The sequence below is a fragment of the Neovison vison genome, chromosome 8 (genome assembly GCF_020171115.1).
Source record: "Neovison vison isolate M4711 chromosome 8, ASM_NN_V1, whole genome shotgun sequence".
Classification (NCBI taxonomy): Eukaryota; Metazoa; Chordata; class Mammalia; order Carnivora; family Mustelidae; genus Neogale; species Neogale vison.
In genome coordinates this window covers 23,875,789-23,895,600 of record NC_058098.1, presented here as the reverse complement: position 1 = coordinate 23,895,600, position 19,812 = coordinate 23,875,789, and the positions used below count along the sequence as shown (strand labels likewise).

The following is a 19,812-nucleotide window of genomic DNA, read 5'->3' as shown; positions in this document are numbered from 1 at the left end:
AAACAAAGCCAACAGTCCCCGAAAACATCTGACCCGACAAAGCTGTCTGACTCAAGAGTCCAGACACGAGGCGGCCGATGACACAGGTGTGTGATGTCCGCACCACCTGACGGGCACTTGGGCCACAGCTGGGAGGCCTGGAGGTTGGTAGGACCTGCCTGAAGGGCGATGTGGCAATATCTGCCAAAATGCACAAGGCCATGTCCTCTGACCCAGTAAATCTCACCACCAGGAGTCTGTCCTGAGAAAACGCTGGCCTGTGTGTACGAGGTTATGCAGAGGGACACCCAGGGCTCTTCCACTTAGAGCAGAACCACCAGAAGCAGCCTCGATGTCCATCAGTGGGGGCCTACCTAGTCAAATCAATCAAGTTCCTCCTGCCACAGGCTCTCAGAACCAGCAGCAAGAGGAGATCATCAAGGAAACACTGCGAGTCCCAGAGCAATGGCCAGAGTAGGAGGCCATTTCTCCATCTATATGAGCAAGCTTGGGGTGCATGCATGCGTACTGACAGCCATGGTAAATGCACAGACAACATCTGCAAAGACCCCCCACATTGATCCCAGTCATGATGTCTGCCCTGGGGTGGGAAGAGACAGGGACCCTGGTAGCCCTTTTCATTCCGTACACTTTTATGTTGTTTGATTTCTTTTCCCAGCAATAATGAATTCATTTATTACTTGTCTGATTAAAAGTACATTTTAAAAAGAGATTAAAAGGTAAAAAGACAACACCAAGAACTCAGCCTGGTTTTTTTCCACAGCTCAGCCACCAACTAGCACACTCCATCTAGCTGGCCTTTCGCTCCCACCCCCAACCCTGTTTTCCAATAGCCCAGTCTCTTGTCCCTCCAATGGCCCCTGAGCACTTGCAAACGTCTCCCCTCCCATCAATGGAGATCCTTCCCTCATATAGGCAGGCAAAGGGAAATCAGCTGTTATCTGGCAAGTTCCAGGAATACCTCAGAATCACTGCAGCTGTATCCCTGACCCACACCTGACATCATGACCTGACAACAAGCTGTGAACCATTTCAGGGGAGATTTTGCCAAGCCCCGTAGAGACTCAGGGCAGGACCGATGCCCTCACATTCCAGCCATCACTTTCCAGGGATAATTAAAGATATTTCAGCAAGAAGCAAGGGCGAGAACAACTTTTTGGATTTCCTCGAGTATTAAGTTGAATCCTGCGCATTTCCGTTTCCACAGGACACAGGAGGAACTGAGCGTCCACCACGACTAACCTGTGTGTGACAGATAGGATGGACCCTCTAGGACAGTCCCTCCCAGGGTACAGGGCCCCCCATCTCCGTTCCTGCTGTTCACAAACCAGGATAAATAGCCAGGCTGAACATTAATTGTCCAGAAAGGTCTGTGCAGGAAATACCAGCCCCATCACTCACTCCGACAGCCCAAACTCCTCCCCTCTTCTTTCCTAGCAGCTAACCTTGGAGGCAAGGCTCTCCCTGGGGACCAGTCACTGGCATCATTAGTCTCTCCAGCTCTCCGGCTTTCCATCCGGTCCATCAAGCACAGGAAATGCCTGGCTGTGCCAACGGCAATTGAAATGGAAATGGTACAACTGATTCTCATAAGACCCCACATGGAATATGGAGCTGACCCAAGGGGGCTTCAGGGAAATTTGCTGGGCCACCTGTAGCAGAATCACTGTGGAAACTTATTAAAACAAATTCCTGACCCTGTTTTCCATATCTGTTGGCTCAACACTCTTGGGATGGGGGTCAGGGAATCTGGTTGGTTGGTTGGTTTTTTTGGACAAAGCCACATAATTGTGATAGTCACCACCTAACTATAGGATTTAAACATTAACGGGGCATCTGCACTCTTAACAACTTCCCCTTCACCCTGATGCTCAGAACCACGGCTCTGTGGCCCCCAGGAAGGAAGCCCCTGGGTCAGAGGAAGATCGGAGCTCCTAGCTGGTACCCGTCCTTCTCTGACACCTGCTGCCTCCTCACCCACCACTCCCAGCCCCACGATTTGTGCTCTGACGGACCCAACAGCTAGACTGAACTAGTTCTCGTCTCCCTACCTTTGCTCCTGCTGTCCCAGTCTCGAAAGTCTCTCCTCCACCTCCCCCTACCCTCCGAGCGCACTCCCCCTACAGTGCCACGCAGCTCAGGTGTGATTATAGAAAGAGGGTAGCCTCATAAATGGAGACTTTCCTAAATTTGGTTCTTGACTCCTCCAACAACCTTGGGCAAGAGACAACCTGTGAGTGAGCCTAGGTTGCTGTTTGTAAAGTCGTGGTAACACTATCTCACAGGTTTGCTGGGAGAATTCACGGGGGTGATGGCTCAGCACGGGGCCCAATAAATGCTGGCTGAATTCAGCTTTTCTACTGTTCTCTCTCTCTCTCTCTCTTTTTTTAAAAAAAATATTTTATTTATTTATTTGACAGACAGAGATCGCAAGTAGGCAGAGAGGCAGGCAGAGAGAGAGAGGAGGAAGCAGGCTCCCTGCCAAGCAGAGAGTCCAATGCGGGGCTCGATCCCAGGACCCTGGGATCATGACCTGAGCCGAAGGCAGAGGCTTTAACCCACTGAGCCACCCAGATGCCCCGCCCCGACTTTTTTTTTTTTTTTAAGATTTCAGTTATTTATTTGATAGAGAGAGAGAGAGACAGAGAGAGCATGCACACAAGCAGGGGGAGGGGCAGAGGGAGAGGGAGAAGCCGAGCAGGGAGCCTGACGACTGGGGGTTCCATCCCAGGACCCTGGGATCATGACCTGAGCTGAAGGCAGACCCTTAATCGAATGAGCCACCCAGGCGCCCCCTACTGCTCTCTTCTTTAATCTTCTCTGCTGGACCAGGAGCTAATTCAGGGGAAGAAGGGTCCTCTCCCTCACATCCAAACACCTAGTTTGCAGAACCCACGGCCTTTGTTGTATGTCTGAAGCTACAAAATGAATCCCCGTCCCCGTGCAGCACTGGACTCTTACCTGCCCAACGTTGAAGGTCAGCGTGATGGCATAATAGAAATTAGAGTTGGCACTTCCTGCATAAATCCAGAGGTGCCACAGGACAGGGAAGAGCAGGGAGCAGACGATAATGATGCAGGCAAGGACAAAGATGTTTCTCAGGACTGCAAAGACAGACAGTCAGTTAGCCCAATGCCGATTCTTCTTGGCACCCTTTCTTGGGGGGATGGCCCCACAGGACAGAGAGACCCCAGGCAGAGCCTGGTAAGCTCAGAGGCAGAAATCTCTCCAACCCCCCCCACCCCCAGACTCAGAGGCTCCGGGGTGCCAAGATGCCCGGGGTGCCCTTGAGTCAATGGCTTCCCAGGCCCAAAGCCGGTAGGAAGTCCTAGGTTTGGTCTCTGCACCTTCCACTGGTGCAGAGGGCTAGATGCGCCTAGATGGTTAGAACCCGTGAGTCTGTGATGGCGTCTGGGGACCTCAATTGGGGCATTTCAGCGTGACAGTGCCCTCTACCCCCCGACTCTGGGAGTCCAAGGGTAATCGCTTCCCTCCACCGAAGCAGGGTGCTGTCTGTCCTTATAGGATCACAGACGAAACAGCAGCAGGAACGCATGGAAATTAGAGCACCTCGCCGCCTCCCGGAGCATCTCTACGGTGCCATAGCCCTGGGTCTTAGGAACACGTTTTTCCCTTTTCCTTAATTCATGTCTTAGGTTCCCTGCCATTCTCCTCAAATGTCCTTCACTTTTCCTTACATGATTTGAAAAACTCTTCTGACACCCTCTCTGTCTGACTTGGTCCCCCCACACCCCCAGAGGGATTACAGAATTCCCACCAAGGAGGAAGCCCTCCGAGAGGCCCCAGGGAGGACTGACCCTCCTGCTGGTACCCGCAGGTGGAGGGGAAGGAGCAGGACAGCGTGCCCAAACTTGGCCTTAGAAAGACAAAGACTTTGGTTAAAGTCCTTGCTCTGACACTAAGCCTCTCTGAGCCTCAGTTTCCCCATCTCCAGAGTAGGGCTAAAACGCCTACCCTCCGGTGGCTTACACAGATTGAACAAGATGTGCAAAAAACCCAGCGCAGATGTAGTCCTGCGTATTTTCTATGGCTGCTGTAGCAAATCACCACGACCTAAGTGGCTTAAACAGTATACAGTTGGGGTTGAGTTTGAGCCCCACATTATTAAATTATTAAAAATTTTAAAAAAACATTAAAAAATTAATTATTATTTAATAATAATTATTAAAAAATTAAAAAAAAATTTTACAGAAATTATTAAAAAATTAAAAAAACCACTGTATAGTTTATTTTACAGAAATAATTAAAATTATTAAAAAATTAAAAAAAAAACTGTATAGTTTATTTTACATTTCTGGAGGTCAGAAGTCCAAGATGGGTCTCATAAGCTAAATTCAAGGCATCCGCAGGGCCCTGGGCCCTCTTGGAGGCTCCAGGGGAGAAGCTATCCGCAGGCCTGCGGTGAGGAGGGGCCGCCTGCATTCTAGCCTCACAACCCCGTTCCCGCTTCATCTAGCAAGGCCAGAGTAAGTCCTTCCTCTGCCACAGCACGCTGACCTCTTTTGCTTCCCTCTTCCACTTTTTTTTTTTTTTTTTTGGAAAACAGACTTTAGTTTTTGGAGCGGTTTTAGGTTCACAGCAAAACTGTGGAAGAGATCCCCACCACGTGCCCCCTGCCTCCAAGCCCTTCTACTTTTTAAGGGCCCTTGTGGATTACACTGGGCCTCCCTGCAGATAAGCCTCCAGGCTAATCTCCCCATCTGAACATCCTTAACTTTAAATCCTTTTGCCACATAAAGTAATATATTCACAGGTTCTGGGGACGATGTGGATATCTTTGTGGGGAGGGGAGCATTAATCTGCCTGTCGCACTCGGATCCCCCCCCCTTTTAACTTATTAAGGGGAATCTAACAGTAGGATTATATGCTATGTTTATCTTTTTCTTTACACGTTATTGTATTTTTAAAGAAACTAGTAAGTGTTACTTAAACTAATGAAAAGAATGCCTTTAAAACAAACAAAAACTTACCAATGGATCTGTATCCCAGCAGGCACTTAATGTACAGAAGTTCCCTTCCCCTCTCTGACCCTGACCTTCAGGAAATCCCTTCTTCCAAATCAGAGTTTGGGGAGATTTCAGAGATGGGGAACCTCCCAGAACATTTAGGTTGTTTGTCTCGGTTGTACAGACACTTGGTAGAACTGCTATACCAGGGGTTCATGCATCGGAAGGGGGACTGGATTACACATGCAAGGCTCAATTCTGGCTGCAAAATAAGATCACAGGGGAGCCCCACCTGGTCTGAGTCAATCAGAGTCTCTAGGGGTGGGGCCTGGGCATCCATAGTCCTTTGTAACAGCTTCCCTGGTGATTCCAATATGCAGCCAAAGCTTCAAACCACGGGATTACAGCTGCAGACCCTTGGCAAATAAGAGGCCCAGACCAGTCTGCAACAGAGATTTCACTGGTCTGTGTCATGGTGATGATAACCAGAACTAAGTAGTTCAGAGTTCTTGTTAAAGGTGAATGTTTCGAACTCAAGATTCAGGAGAAGGGACAGGTATCTCTTTGTTGCTGGTTGTTGTTCTTGTGGAAAAAGTCTTTGCTTTTGTGAAATGGGGATGAATGGCTGGCAGTTGACTAGTTTCATGTCTTCAGCAAAATAAGAAGTTGGCAACTCTGTCATCAGAGTTTTAAAAAAAGTATTAGTGGTCTGTGAACTTCCACAATTTGAAAACACTGGCCTGGAGGGCTTGTGGGGTCCTCTTTTCTGTCCTGAGCTGAGAGGGTAAAGCCCTGACTCAAGCCTTCCTGAGACTTATTTGCTCCCATCAGGAAGTCTGGGAAAAGGGAGACTTGCATTGAGAATTACTATTAGTAAAACGTTACAATCTCAAGAAAGGAGAACAAACCTTTTTGCCATTCCTCTACTCCCACATCACTATATACAGTTCTTAGTGGTTCTTTTTTTTTTTTTTTTAAGATTTATTTATTTATTTTAGGGGAGAGGGCTAAGAGGCAGAGGATTTTTTTTTTTGTTTTTTTTAAATGATTTTATTTATTTGACAGTACACAAGCAGGCTGAGGGAGAGGAAGAAGGGCCCCTGCAGAGCAGAAAGCCCAGAGCTCCATCCTAGGATCCCAGGATCAAGCCCACCAACTGAGCCACCCAAGTGCCCTGGCAGAGAGTCTTAAGCAGACTCCGTTATGAGTGTGGAGCCCAAGGCAGGGCTCAATCCCATGACCCTGAGATCACAACCTGAGCTGAAACCAAGAGTCAGATGCCCCTTTCATCGGTTCTTTCTGACCTCCTGGAAATTAGTTTGCTGAAAAAGATATATATTACTCCTCAAACAAAACTCCTGTGGCCTGACAGCCCAGGTAGGTCATCGTTCCTTGCCTCTAGCCGCTCTGGATTTCAGACAGGTCAACAAGAAGGTGACAAAGTGCACAGAGTCTGGGAGAGGCTCCCATGCAGCTCCTGGCTGCAATTACAGACAGCTGCAAAGATACATTCCCATGTGCCTAGAGGAACTGTCACCAGCATCCAGCTGGCTTCTGCCCTGTGGTGACCTCTGCAGGAACAGGGAGCTGCTACTCACTCTTGCTGGCTGACAGGCCAGAGGATTAAAGCCATACGCCAGAGCACATGGTGCTGGGGGCCTGGGGCACAGGACAGCTTGTTCCAGGCACCAGGTGTCAGAGATGTCAGAGATGACCTGGGCCTAATGAGACGGAAGGCTCACCCTTCATTGGACTTACGGGGTCAGATGGAATCTGAGTCCTCACCACACTTGCAAGGTGGCTTATCCAGTCTCTGCCTCTGTTACTGGCAAACTGAAATTTCAGGCAAGTCCCCTTCCCTCTCTGAGCCTCAGGCATTCAGGAATAAAATTCTAGGGCTCAGTGGGTTAAGTGGCTGCCTTCGGCTCAGGTCATGATCTTAGGGTCCTCGGATGGAGCCCCCTGTCAGACTCAGCAGGGAGTCTGCTTCTCCCTCTCCCTCTCCCTCCCACACACCACTGCTCACCCGCTAGTGCTCACTCATTCTCTCTCCTCTCTCAAAGAAAGAAAGAAAGAAAGAAGGAGAGAGAGAGAAAGAAAGAAAGAAAAGAAATCTTCTAACAAAAAAAATTCTACTTGAATCCAATCCCGCTGGGAGGAGCACAGAAGGGACCTGGGAGCTTCAAAGGTGCTTATTGTATTATTATTCTCTAGATTTGTATGTTTTTTAATCCATACACTTTTATTTTTATACAAAAGTTAATAAAAACAAAACAAAACAACACACACACACACACATACACGCGAGCTCTTTGAGCCGGACCATTGCAGGCCAGCATGGGCTCTGCCAGCAGGCTGCTCCCTGACACCACGATTGTGTGTCCCTATGACTCATCCTTGCCCCAAGAACCAGAGTCCCAGCCTCTGGGGCCTCCATTCTGGGCAGGGCCCACACACCTCTTCTCCTCCCACTGGCTGGGATAGGAAAACAAAAAGGTATGTGAGAGCAGGCCTGTTGGCACTGGCAACTAATGTTTAAGCTGAATTTTAACCACACTGCAAGTCTGACTATATCCAGCCTAGACTTACAGGCTGCTCCGAGTCTCCGCGCACAGGTCCGGAGGTCTCGGCTGGCGGTGCTCCGGGCTGAATGCAAGGCACATGGACGTCCTGCCCCACACGGGTACCCTGAGCACAAGTATTCCCTTCCACATGGGCCAGCCATTGAGGCGGGCAGCCAGTGCTCTGTGCGGGACCTTCTATCAAGCTGAACTGTAGACTGCTTGCCCAACCAGCCAGCTACAGCAGCGATTAGATCATCAAGGTTTCTAGAAACCTCATCCTTATTTTCTCTGCCTCAACCCCGAGGGGCATAAAATAGCTTATTTCAAGTTTTGAAAAAATATGTTTATTCCAATGACTCGGAGTGACTCTGACTACTTAGCTCGAAGCTTTGATGATGGAAGAACGCAGGGGGCCCCTGCATGATTATTATCGGAGATAACCGGAGTGCTCTCTGTACATATATCCTTTCTCAAACTTAAAACACCCATGGAAGATATTCTCCCTATCTGACAGATAAAAAAACCAAGAGACTCAGAAAGGTTAGGTGATTTTCCTAAAAACAGATAGCTAGTAATGCGAAAACCAGGATCCAGATTCAAGTCTTTCTGGCTCCAGGCTGTGTTCAGGAATAAGGGATGAAGGATTAACCAAGGGCAAGAAGTATCCCGTGTGGGACAGACAGCTAAGAAAACAAGGACTCTACTTTTGGGGAAAGAGGATCAATGTACCCAAGACCCACCCTGTCACAATCTGGGGCTTGTTGACATGTTTGGTGGCCTCATGACTTGTCACTGGCCACTCTGCTGAGGGGCACCAGGCTGACTCTGAGCCCACTGGACTGGATGATTCTTATCTGTGCAATGAGGATGTCACAGGCAGAAGATGCCACTTCCTTCTCCCGGTCAGTCCAGACTGGTCACCGCCCCACAGATCACCACCTGCAAGGGCAGCCCAGGCTTAGCCCGCCCACTCTGCTGTTTACCTTCGCTGAGAGGCCCCGACTTACAGGTAAGTTTCTTTCTAGCAGTTGCTTGGTTTCACTTCCTGGTTGACACCGAGACAGCCCCAAATAACAAGGAAGATTTACTTCCTCTGAAGCCAGCCTCCCCAAGTTCATTCTTGACATCTTGCTGTGTACCCACTATAGGCAAGGAAAACCCCACAGCTCCCCTCCCATTTTAGTATAGAGAATCAAGTGGCGTTGGGCCATTGATACTGCTTCTTTATTAGGGGGGCCTAAAAATCCATCCAGAAACACCTGCTGAGCTGTGTGGGTCAGGTCTGATCCCGGGGGCTGGGGACAGAGAGTAGAGTGAATCATAAGCCTACCCTGAGGAAACTCATTACACTGAAAAGAACCCTCACAGAGGTCTAAGAATCCAACTGCGGGGAGCACCTGGGTGGCTCAGTCATTAAGCGTCTGCCTTTGGCTCAGGTCATGATCCCAGGGTCCTGGGATCGAGCCCTGCTTCAGGTTCCCTACTCAGCGGAAGCCAGCTTCTTCCTCTCCCACTCCCCCTGCCTGTGCTCCCTCTCTCACTGTGTTTCTCTCTGTTAAATAAATAAATAAAATCTTTAAAAAAAAAGAGTCCAAATGAGGAAAATACTTGGGGTCTAGGGAGCAGGAGTAGCTCACTGCACGCCCTCTCTGGGGGAGGGGATGGCTAGAGCCAAACAGGTCTTCAGAGCAGGCGATGGGTAGTGTTGCCATCTGTCTTTTGTGGACATTTTAGATGCAGTGCTGGGTAATGGTTCAAAGCCCAAGATCTAGTGTTCCACTATCCAATACAGTAGCTACAGCCAAGTGTGACTTATAAAATTTAAATAAATTTCAATTAAAAATTGAGTTTCTGAATCATACCAGTGGCTGTTCTATTGGACTATGCAGACACAGGACATTTCCATCATCACAGAAAGTCCTACTGGACGGGACTAGCTAGAGGCTCATAGCCAGCCCTTCCACTTACCTATCACATAACCTTGAACAAGTGACAACATTTTCAACCAAGGCTGGTGTGAAGATGAATTGACCTAATGCACGTAACACTCTTAGAACCACAGTGGCCAGCTGGGTACCGAGTAGGTGCTCAAAAAATGGTAGTTATTTTGGGGTGCCTGGCTGGCTCAGTCAGTTAAACATCAGACTCTTGGTTTCAGCTCTTCTGCTCAAATCATGATCTTATAGGTTGTGGGATAGAGTCCCCCAGTCTTTGACAGGCTCTGTACTCGGCACGGAGTCTGCTTAAGACTCTCTCCCTCTGCCCCTCCCCCCTGCTCTCTCTCTCTCTCTCTCAAATTAATATTTTTAGAAATAAAATAAGCAGCATTTTAAAAAGGATTTATTTATTTGAGAGGGGCGCCTGGGTGGCTCAGTGGGTTAAAGCCTCTGCCTTTGGCTCAGGTCATGATCTCAGGGTCCTGGGATCGAGCCCCACATCGGGCTCTCTGCTCAGCGGGGAGTCTGATTCCTCCACTCTCTCTCTCTGCCTGCTTGTCTGCCTACTTGTGATCTCTGTCTGTCAAATAAATAAAATCTTTAAAAAAATTTTTTTAAAAATAAAAAGGATTTATTTATTTGAGAGAGAGAGAGAGAGAGTGAGCATGAGTGAGCACGAGCAGAGGGTTGAGGGGCAGAGGGAGAGAAGCAGACTCTCTGCTGAGCAGGGAGCTGACCCGGCCGATCCCAGGACCTGGAGATCATGACCTGACCAGAGCTGAAAGCAGTTGCTAACTGACTGAGCCACTCAGGTGCCCCCGAAATGCTGCTTACTATTATTACCAACACTCGTCTATTGTACTAACAGAAAGACGCTCAGGTCACTGTTTCTCTCCCGGTGCTGCTAGCACAGCAGATGCTAAGCAAATGCCTATCAATTTCTTTTTCCCTGGCCGTTTCATCCAGGGACCAGGCTGACACAAATCTGCCACCAGAGGTTTGGAGGTGGGAGTACTCACATCTGTAGAGATGGTTCCACACGGGGAAGAAGGCCATGTAGAGGGCCACGTCCCCCACCGTTGGGTAGGACTTGAAGATGGAGATGATAGCAATCTGGATGAACATGAAGAAGATAGGGTGCTCCCTGGGGAGGCGCAGGGCAGGCAGAGAGAGAAGGAGAGATCAGTCAGGAACCAGGTCCACCCCAGGGACTCGTAACCCCATCCCTTGAACCCAAAAATACTCTCCAGGGAACTTCAGGCTGGGGCTGGCTCTGCTGCCCACCAGACATGGGGGCCAGACTGAGTAGTACAGCAGAAAACCGTGGGGACCCAGAGATGTCCAGAAGTGGGGGTGATGAGGGCCCAGCAAACACTAGAGAAACAGCCCATAATCCTCCTACCCCATCCCAGCTCCCGGCCTTCCCCCAGGAGCCACTGAGGAAGAAAACAAATGAAGTCAGCTTCATTACTGGGCTCTAATGGCTGCTTGTCAGAGTCATCCAGCAGCCTCCCTCGCCAGAGGCTTCTCTGACAACCGGACCAGGGCAGGATGTGCCTCCTTGCTGACGCTCTTCTCCTCTGACAGTACCGTCAGTCTAGTCTCCAGACCCTTAGCTATGAAGAACTCCCTTCCAGAAAGAGAACTGATTGCTGCAGGCAGCTTTTCAGCCCTGAGGTGCCGGAAGATCTTGCTACCTTAAACTAACAAAAATGGCTACCATTTCCTAAACCCTCACTCTGCCAAGTTCTGTCCCGGGGGCCCTTCCCTTGTGCCATCACGTGTGATCCCTATTGTGCATCCGCTACTCCTCGAAGTAGGCAGTACCGTCACCCACACTTGGCAGACGAGGAAACGGAAGTTCCGAGAAGGTAGGGGAGTTAGTAAGCAGTGGGCTGTTTATTTCCAGAACTCTTAAGCATCACCAGTACTGTTCTCCTGGGTGCCTAGCCGATCACAGCTCTCGACAGTAAGGGTGGGGACAGAGCTCCATCCCCAATGTTACACCGAGAGCTGACCAAGTGCTAAAAGGAAGCCAACAGAAGAGGCCAGATCTACATCCTCCTCAGCTGTACCTGAACAACTGCATATGGCCTGCTTCTGCGCAGTACCTGGGTATCCAGCTCATTAAGGTTTTCTTCAGAGATTAGTGGTATTCTTGTCTTGCAGGTCAAAGGTCAGGGTGACTCAGTGGGTGTCAGTCTGAGATGTGGAGACAAACATGTACACACCCTAAACACTTGAGCAGTTTTACCCAGCAAATGCCTCAGACTCAGTTTGGTGAAGTCTCACAGTCCTGTAGGCTCTAGAAGGGTCCAGCTAGCTCAGTGAGCATCTTCCTGAAGATAAGCCAAATCACTGGCTGTGGACTTTTTAGATAGCTGGTAAGAAAGAATTGCAACATTTCTATGAAAGGGCCTGTGAAAATACAGTGACAAGAAATATGGAGACCCAAACCTCCTGCAGGATTGTCTGGAGAGAGGCGGCCCGAAGGGTTCTGCTCCCACAAGGCTGGCCCTGGAAGCAATTACCACAGGGGGCTGGAGAGTTGGTGGAGCTTCCGATCCAGGCTCAGGAGGGCGACAACAGGGGAGGTCACTTCATACTCTCTGTCTGTCCCTACACCCTTGAAGCCCTGACCAGGGGCAGGTTGCGGTGGGGGTCACATGCCAGTGGTGCAGTTGTCTACCCAGGAGCCACCTGTGGCTTTTCACATGCAGACAATGCAATAGGCTACACAGAGTGAGAAGAAGCGTTCCGGGCTCCTTGCTTCTCTCAGCCCAGCGGCTAGCCCTGACCAAAACAAAGGCAGCGACTGGGGACAACAGACTGCTGGAGAGCTTGGCTCGGCAAGGCTGCCAGAGTTCTGGAAACTGCAAGGCCAAGGAAGGTTTTCTGTGAGATGCCAGGCCAAGGCTATATTACGGGAAGGAGGCATGAGCTCTGAGCTTTTATAGAATGGGAGCCATGTGCATTGGTACACTGGCCAAGAAGACTGGCAGGAAGGTTAGAACAGAGAACTCAGGCTCTTGAACTCTAAACCAAATTCCCTTCTAGGCTCCCTGGACCAGGAGCCAAGGACGACTGCCCCCACTGAGATCAGAATGTGAGGGGCTCTTCAGGCACCCAGGACCATCATCTGGACTATGTGTCAGCGCCTGTTTTCCCTTCTCTGAAGCCAGGATAATAGAAAAATTTCCAGGGGCGCCTGGGGGCTCAGTGGGTTAAAGCCTCTGCCTTCGGCTCAGGTCATGATCCCAGGGTCCTGGCATGGAGCCCTGCGTTGGGCTCTCTGCTTAGCGGGGAGCCTGCTTCCTCCTCTCTCTCTCTCTGCCTGCTTCTCTGCCTACTTGTGATCTCTGTCAAATAAATAAAAATCTTTAAAAAAAAAAAATAGAGCAATTTCCAGATGCTAAGTGATCTCTCTCAGGAGTTTGGCACGGTGCAGGGGGACGAGTATAGATTTTGGAGATAAACAAACGGAGGTCTGAATCCCAGCTCCCCTACTTACTAGCTGTGTGACTCTGGGAAAATTGTTCCACTTCTCTGAATGTCCATTTCTCAACTATAAAATGGAAGTGATGATAATAAAATGATGCCTACTTCCAAGAAATGCTGGAAGGGCGAGGTATGAACACTTTTCAGAAAGCCTAAAAAGGGGGCGCCTGGGTGGCTTAGTCGCTTGGGCCGCTGCCTTCAGCTCGGGTCGTGCTCCCAAGGTCCTGGGATGGAGCCCCGCATTGGGCTCCCTGCTCAGCGGAGGGCCTGCTTCTCTCTCTCCCTCTGCCTGCTGCTCTTGCACTTGAACTCTTTATTTACTTGTACACTTCATCTCTGTGTCAAATAAATAAAAACCTTAAAGAAAAAAAAAAAGCCTAAAAAGGGCTGGGCTGGAGTCAGGCTCAATACGTTAGCTTTCTTACACTACAGAAGAGAGCTCCACAGACAAGCTTTTTGAAGGACATTGATCAGAAGATTAAACAGAGCTACAGGTAATACATCCTGAGTCCCCACTGTCCCTGGGATACCGATGGAGGACACCCAACAAGATCCATGTTTTCCAAAGACACCTTCCAACACCAAAGCCTTCCTCTTATCCAACATAAGAAGTGGGCTCAGTAGCACGTGGGCTCAGAGTGAAGCCTGGGGAAACACCAGGGTGCTATGAAGCATCCTTCCTGCAGCCTGTACTTGTGTGTGACTCTACTGCTGGCTATGGCTATGGGAACCGGGGCCCATTAAGGGCAGGGTCCCCTGGGCAGAGGTGGCATAAACCTGACAGCAGATGCTCCCGGTTAGAAAGGCACCTGGTAAGACTACCAGTGGCTCATGGACAAAGCAGCAGCAGGTCCAACCACTTACTTTAGCTTTATGGCTAAGGGGATGGTGTAGAAGAAGACGTTGATCTGGAACACACATACAAAGAAGAGGCTGAAGTGCTCAAACATCTCCGCAAAGAAGTACCAAAAAAGACCAATGTTTGGAGTGAGATCTGGAACAGAAAGTCTGGAATGAAGAAAACAAAGGGAGAGAAAAAAAGAAAGCCAAATTGTAAATGGTTTGCTTTGACCTGGTCTTCTCCTAAAGATTTTGGTCACCACTGGGCAGCCAAGGATGACTCTGTCCCCACTGAGATCAGGATGTGAGGGGCTCTTCAGGCACCTTGGATATAGATAATTAATAAAAACAAGAGGCAGAGAAACAGAAAATAATAACCCTTAACAAATATCAGCTGAACCAAACTCTGGTGTGCATCAAAGATCTGAAATGAGGCAGCATTCAGGCTAGAACTCAAAAGACCAGTCCTTCTTTTAGGGCCTAAAATACATATGTTTAAATTTAGGAGATATTCAGGACTGTAACAAAAGAGGAATGGGTTTTAAGCAAACAATCTCTATTTGGGGGCATTCCAGAGACTTCTCTACAGGAGCAAGCTCAAGACCCTGCTGCTCCCCATTTTTGCTCTGCAGCCGCCCGGCAGGAGCCAGAAACCGAGGGCCTGATACGCAGTGACTTCTGGGGCCTTGCAGAAGCGTCAGCAGGTTCCAGCTAGGATCCCAGATCTCATTTGAGAAAAAAGAGTTTCACTGGAAAACTTTTTGTCTAGTTATATCAGATAAAGACTGGTTGTCATTCTGGCTCTTCTAAAAATTTACATGATGTGTTTTATTCTAAAAAACAGAGATGAAACTAAGGTCAATTCACAATTTTAAAAGGGCAACAAATAGAGCACAGAGAAGGGAGAAATATGCCCTGGCTCATGGTCAGAGTTCACTGACCCCAAGGCCTCCACCCAAGGCAAGTCTTTGCCTCCTGCTGTGACCACATTTCCTTTTCTGTAAAATGAAATAAAGAATACAGTCAAAAAAAAAAAAAAAAAAAACCCACCGTTTATGGGTCAGCAAAAAACCAGGGAAAGCTTTTTACCAGCAATACAAATTCCTATCTAAGGAACAGCATGGAGAGCTAACAGTCAGGCTCCGCCAGGATTTAACACAAATTAGCAGTCCAGAATCCCAAAGCAGAGTCTGCCACTCCACATCCCTTCCCCACGCTGACAGGTTTAACTGTCTAACACCTAACTGGGCTGTGAGTTCCCTGAGGTCTGGGCAGCCACCATCCTCCTCAGCATACCATACATAGAGCACTGGGGAATGTCTGCAGAATTCATACTTCATTCTGATTTTCTCTACAAGTTTGGTGCATGGGAGGTGGCTTTATTTTAAAACTGTTAGAGACCCTCTTACAGGAGAGGAATACATCCATTCCTGTTGGGGACTGAACCAAACCCTTCCAGGCAGAGGCTGGTCGTTGCTTCAGATGTTGCTGGAGAGTGATCTTTAATCTCACTAGATTGAAGGTGGTTCTCGAAGTGTGTTCCAGCATTAGCATCACCTGAAAACTAGTCAGAAATGTAAATTCTTGGTTCCTATCCCAAATTTACTTAATCAGAACCTCTAGAGTTTGGGCTCAGAAATCTGGTGTTAAGAAGCCCTGCAGGTGATTCTGGTGCACGCTGAAGTCCGAGGACCACTGTGTCGAGATGCTCCCTGTGGTTGCTCACCCTCTGACTCCAGCTGGAGCTGAGAAAAACAAATTAGCTTCTAGAGTTTTCTAATGAAGACATTACTTACATGAAGCCGTAGACTGCAGGGATGAAATCCCAGGAGCTGAGAAGGAAGAAGGAGAGGCAAATGATTACCACTAGACTTCCCACGTACATCATGGCATATTCCCAAGAGAAGATCCAGAAGGCTTTGCTCTTCACTTTCACAGGTATGTACTGCCGCTAGGAGAGAAGGCAAAATGGTCTATTTAGGGATGTCATGGGCAGAAGGAAAGTATCAGCTTAAACTCCAAAATCCCTTCTGCAAGCACAGGACACAGAAAATTTTTGAAAATCAAAGGACTGAAAAGGGGGGTGCCTGGGTGGCTCAGTAGTTTAAGCATCTGCCTTCAGCTCAGGTCATGCTCCCGGAATCCTGGGGTCAAGCCCTGCATCGGGCTCCTTTTTCAGCAGGAAGCCTTCTTCTCCCTCTCCCTCTCTCCCTGCTTGTATTCCCTCTCTCACTGTCTCTCTCTCTCTCTCTTAAACAAATAAATTAAAAATCTTAAAAAAAAAAGAAGACTGAAAAGGATTTACTTATGCTAGGTAAATACTAACCAAAAGAAAACTAGTCTAGTTATACTGTTACCAGATAAAATAAACTTTAATGTATAAAGAACTGCAAAAATAAAGATGTTCCATAGTGATGAAAGTTTCATCAGAAAGATGTAACAGCTCTAAACTTGTATGTACCTAATAACACAGTCTAAAAATATATAAAACCAACATGGACAGGTCTCAAAGAAAAACAGACATAACCATCATCAGAATGGTAGATCAGAAAAAATCAGTAACCAAGTAGGAAATATGAATAGCACATTTTTAATAAATTTGTAACTTCCCTGAAAATGAGTCAGTAAAGAAAAAAAGAAAAAAGTCTATATATCTACATAAAGAAAACGTGGCAAAATAGCAACTGGGTCATCTAAATAAAAGGTACTCATTATATTAGTTTTTAACTTTTCTAAAGCATGAAATAAAAGATTATGGAAAAACTAATTCAAGAAACAGAAAATTAGAACAGTCCTATAAACATTTAAGAAATTGAATTAGTAATGAAAAATTCTCCCATAAAGAAAAGAGCAGGCCCAGCCAGTTTTACAGGAAAGTTCTACCAACATTCAAGAAGCAGGTTATCCTAATCTTACATTAACTCTTTCACAGCAAATATCATAAGCTTTATACCAAAACCCTTTACCAACACAAATACAGAAATGCTAATGAAATACTATCCAACACAATTCAGCAAAACATGATAAAGTTGGGTTATGACCAGGTTGGATTTATTCCAAAAACTCAGGGTTATTTCAACATAAGAAAAGCTATTAATATATGTAACACAAACTGGTTAAAAATAATGAATCATATCAGTGTCTAGATATATGCAACAACAACTTATGACAAAAATAACAAGCAATAAAAGAATTCAGTGAAGAAGCAGAGTACAAAATTAACATACAAATAACCTTTATCTGCACTAATAATAAACAATTAGAGGACACAATGGTAAGGAAAACCACATTTACAGTAACACCAAGGAAAAGAGAACTTAGAATTAAGCTTAACAGGAAATGTGTAAAACCGATTCATGGAAAATTTTAAAACACTAGTGAAAGACACTAAGGTGGACTTGAACAGATGGACAGATATCCCCTGTCCTTGTTTAGGATGACTTAATATTATAAAGAGGGCAGTTCTTCCAAATTTAGTTTATAAATTCAATGTAATAATGCAATACCAATAAAATGTTGCAAGCTATTTATGGAATTATACAAGATTAAAGTTCATATAGAAATACAAACATGCAAGGAATGAAGTACTAATACATGTTATAACAGGGATGAACCTTGAAAACCTCATGCTAAGTGAAATAAATCAGTAAAAAAAGACCACATATTGTATGATTCCTTTTATATGAAATTTCCTATAAAGACAAAAAGCAGAATATTGATTGCTTACAGCTAGAGGGGGAAGAGGCATTGGGGAAAAACAGAGTGATTACTTAATGGGCATGAGGTTTCTTTCTAAGAACTGATTGTGGTAATGGCTGCACAACTTTGTGACTATCCAGAAATCACTGAATTATATATTTAAAGTAGGTAAGTTGTATGCTATGTAAATTGTATCTTGATAAAAATAAAAGCTGTTAAAAGAAAAACACCATAGATAAGTAAAAAGACAAATGAGAAACTGGAAGAAAATATTTGCAGACAAAGATTCTTAAAAATTGAGGAAAAACAGACTTAACATCCAACAGAAAAATGAAGAGAAAAAAACGAAGAGATAACCCACAAACATGAAAAAATGTTCCAACTTATTCCTATTTAGAGAAATGCAAATTAAAACAACACTGAGATACCATTTCTCATAATCAGATGGCAAAAATTTTGTAATGTGACAATACATTCTATTAGCAAGGCTGTGGAAAAACAGGCACTATCCTACATTATTGGTGAGAATAAAAAATTTGTACAATCCCTGTGGAGGGAGTTAAAAAAAAACTACATATATACTTACCTATGGATCAGTAATTCTACTTCTAGAAATCTACCTTGAAGATACCTTTCTGACAATATGAAAATACATACACACAGGGTTACTCATTAAAGCATTAATTGTAAAAAAAAATAATAATAAAAATAAAGCATTAACTGTGGTTGTAAAATAGTAGAAACAATCTAAATTCCCAAAAGGAAAAAGCTGAACAAATTAAGGTATGTCCATATAATGGAGTACTATGCTGCTATAAAAAAGAATGAAGATCTCTGTTTATCAATCTGCAGTGACTTTCAGGAAATAAGAGTAAAAAAAGCAAAGCACATTTGTGCAAAAGAAACACACGAAGGATAAATCAGAAACTAAAAACAGTTACTTAGGCTGACAGAGAAAGAAGGAAAAAGGAAAGAACAAGATAGCAGGGATGAAGGTAGGGTGATATTTCTCTGAACATATTTTTTGTGTAGTTGATTCTTAGAACCATAGCAATTTCTTAGTCCTTTCACATACCCCATAATAAAAAATTAAAACTAACCAAGGTGTAGGGGAAATCCAAAATCATACAAACAGGAATACATGAGCTTAACTACATCACAAATTAGATAACTACGCTGAAGGACCACACAGGAGAAGAAAACAACTAACCTTAGTGAGTGATTTTGAGAAACAGTAACCTGACAGAACACTGTCATGCTAACGACAGAAAGGACCACACGTACATGTTATAATCAAGTCAGGAGATATAACTCTGATACGGGTATTTCTCACAGCAATTCTAGAACAACTTTGCATGTGTTCTAGAACTGAACATACTAGCAAATGAACTGCAAATAATGAAAGCTGGGCTTCTAAGCATTAGAGGAAGAAATTATACACAAGGAAAAGGAAGACTCTCTAAAGGGAACTCTGTGGTATTGGACAGAATCACAGGTATCAGTATAAACAGATACTGGGACGAAGAGACAGAGATAAAGAATTACAGACGCATTGGGGGGGCAGTTAGTGTACATGCATGTATTTCATAGCTCTGTTTGCTAGAAGTATACCTATAACTTGGGTTTCTAAGTAGCAGCCACCAATAAAAGGAACCAGGAGTCCCTGAAGAAGTAGTTGATTCCAGGGCTGGGACAGGAAAAATGCAAGATGAGCCTGGGATGTCTTGTGGTACCAGAAAGAAAGGAAGGAAAGGCTCAAAAAGACGAGGCTTGTCAAAAGAACACAAGAACTGATTTTTTTTTTAATTTTATTTATTTATTTGACAGAGAGAGATCACAAGTAGGCAGAGAGGCAGGCAGAGAGAAAGAGAGGAGGAAGCAGGCTCCCCACCAAGCAGAGAGCCCGATGCTTGACTCAATCCTAGGACCCTGAGATCATGACCTGAGCTGAAGGCAGCGGCTTAACCCACTGAGCCACCCAGGCGCCCAACAAGAGCTGATTTAAAGAAACCCCTTTTTCTAGGTCAAAGCCAGAAAAATGTAAGCAATGGGCTAATATTAGTATTGGATTTTTTTGTGTGGGGGGGGTATGAAAGTTACACAACATGCATTTAAGTATTTGGAAGTATGCAGTTCAGTTGCTTTAACGGTTGCCATGAAATAAGTCTGAGGTGGATGAGGGTTAGCTCCCGCTCTAGACTCTGGCTGCAAAGAAAGCAAGTTCTAGACCAGATTCTGGTATACTTAACAAATTTATTAAACAAATATTCATCAGCAAGTAGGCACAAAGCACTTCACACAAATCAT

General features: G+C 46.0%; 1 protein-coding gene across 1 annotated transcript in view; it reads right to left on the bottom strand.

Annotated features, from left to right (window-relative positions):
• Window positions 1-19,812, bottom strand: part of PIGU (phosphatidylinositol glycan anchor biosynthesis class U) — a 93,242-nt gene that overhangs the window by 9,993 nt on the left and 63,437 nt on the right. Inside the window, exons 8-11 of the mRNA XM_044263197.1 lie at window positions 15,603-15,757; window positions 13,831-13,974; window positions 10,488-10,612; window positions 2,962-3,104 (exon numbers count right to left, since the gene is read on the bottom strand). Of these exons, the coding sequence (XP_044119132.1) occupies window positions 2,962-3,104; window positions 10,488-10,612; window positions 13,831-13,974; window positions 15,603-15,757 (567 nt within the window). The remainder of the gene's footprint in view (window positions 1-2,961; window positions 3,105-10,487; window positions 10,613-13,830; window positions 13,975-15,602; window positions 15,758-19,812) is intronic.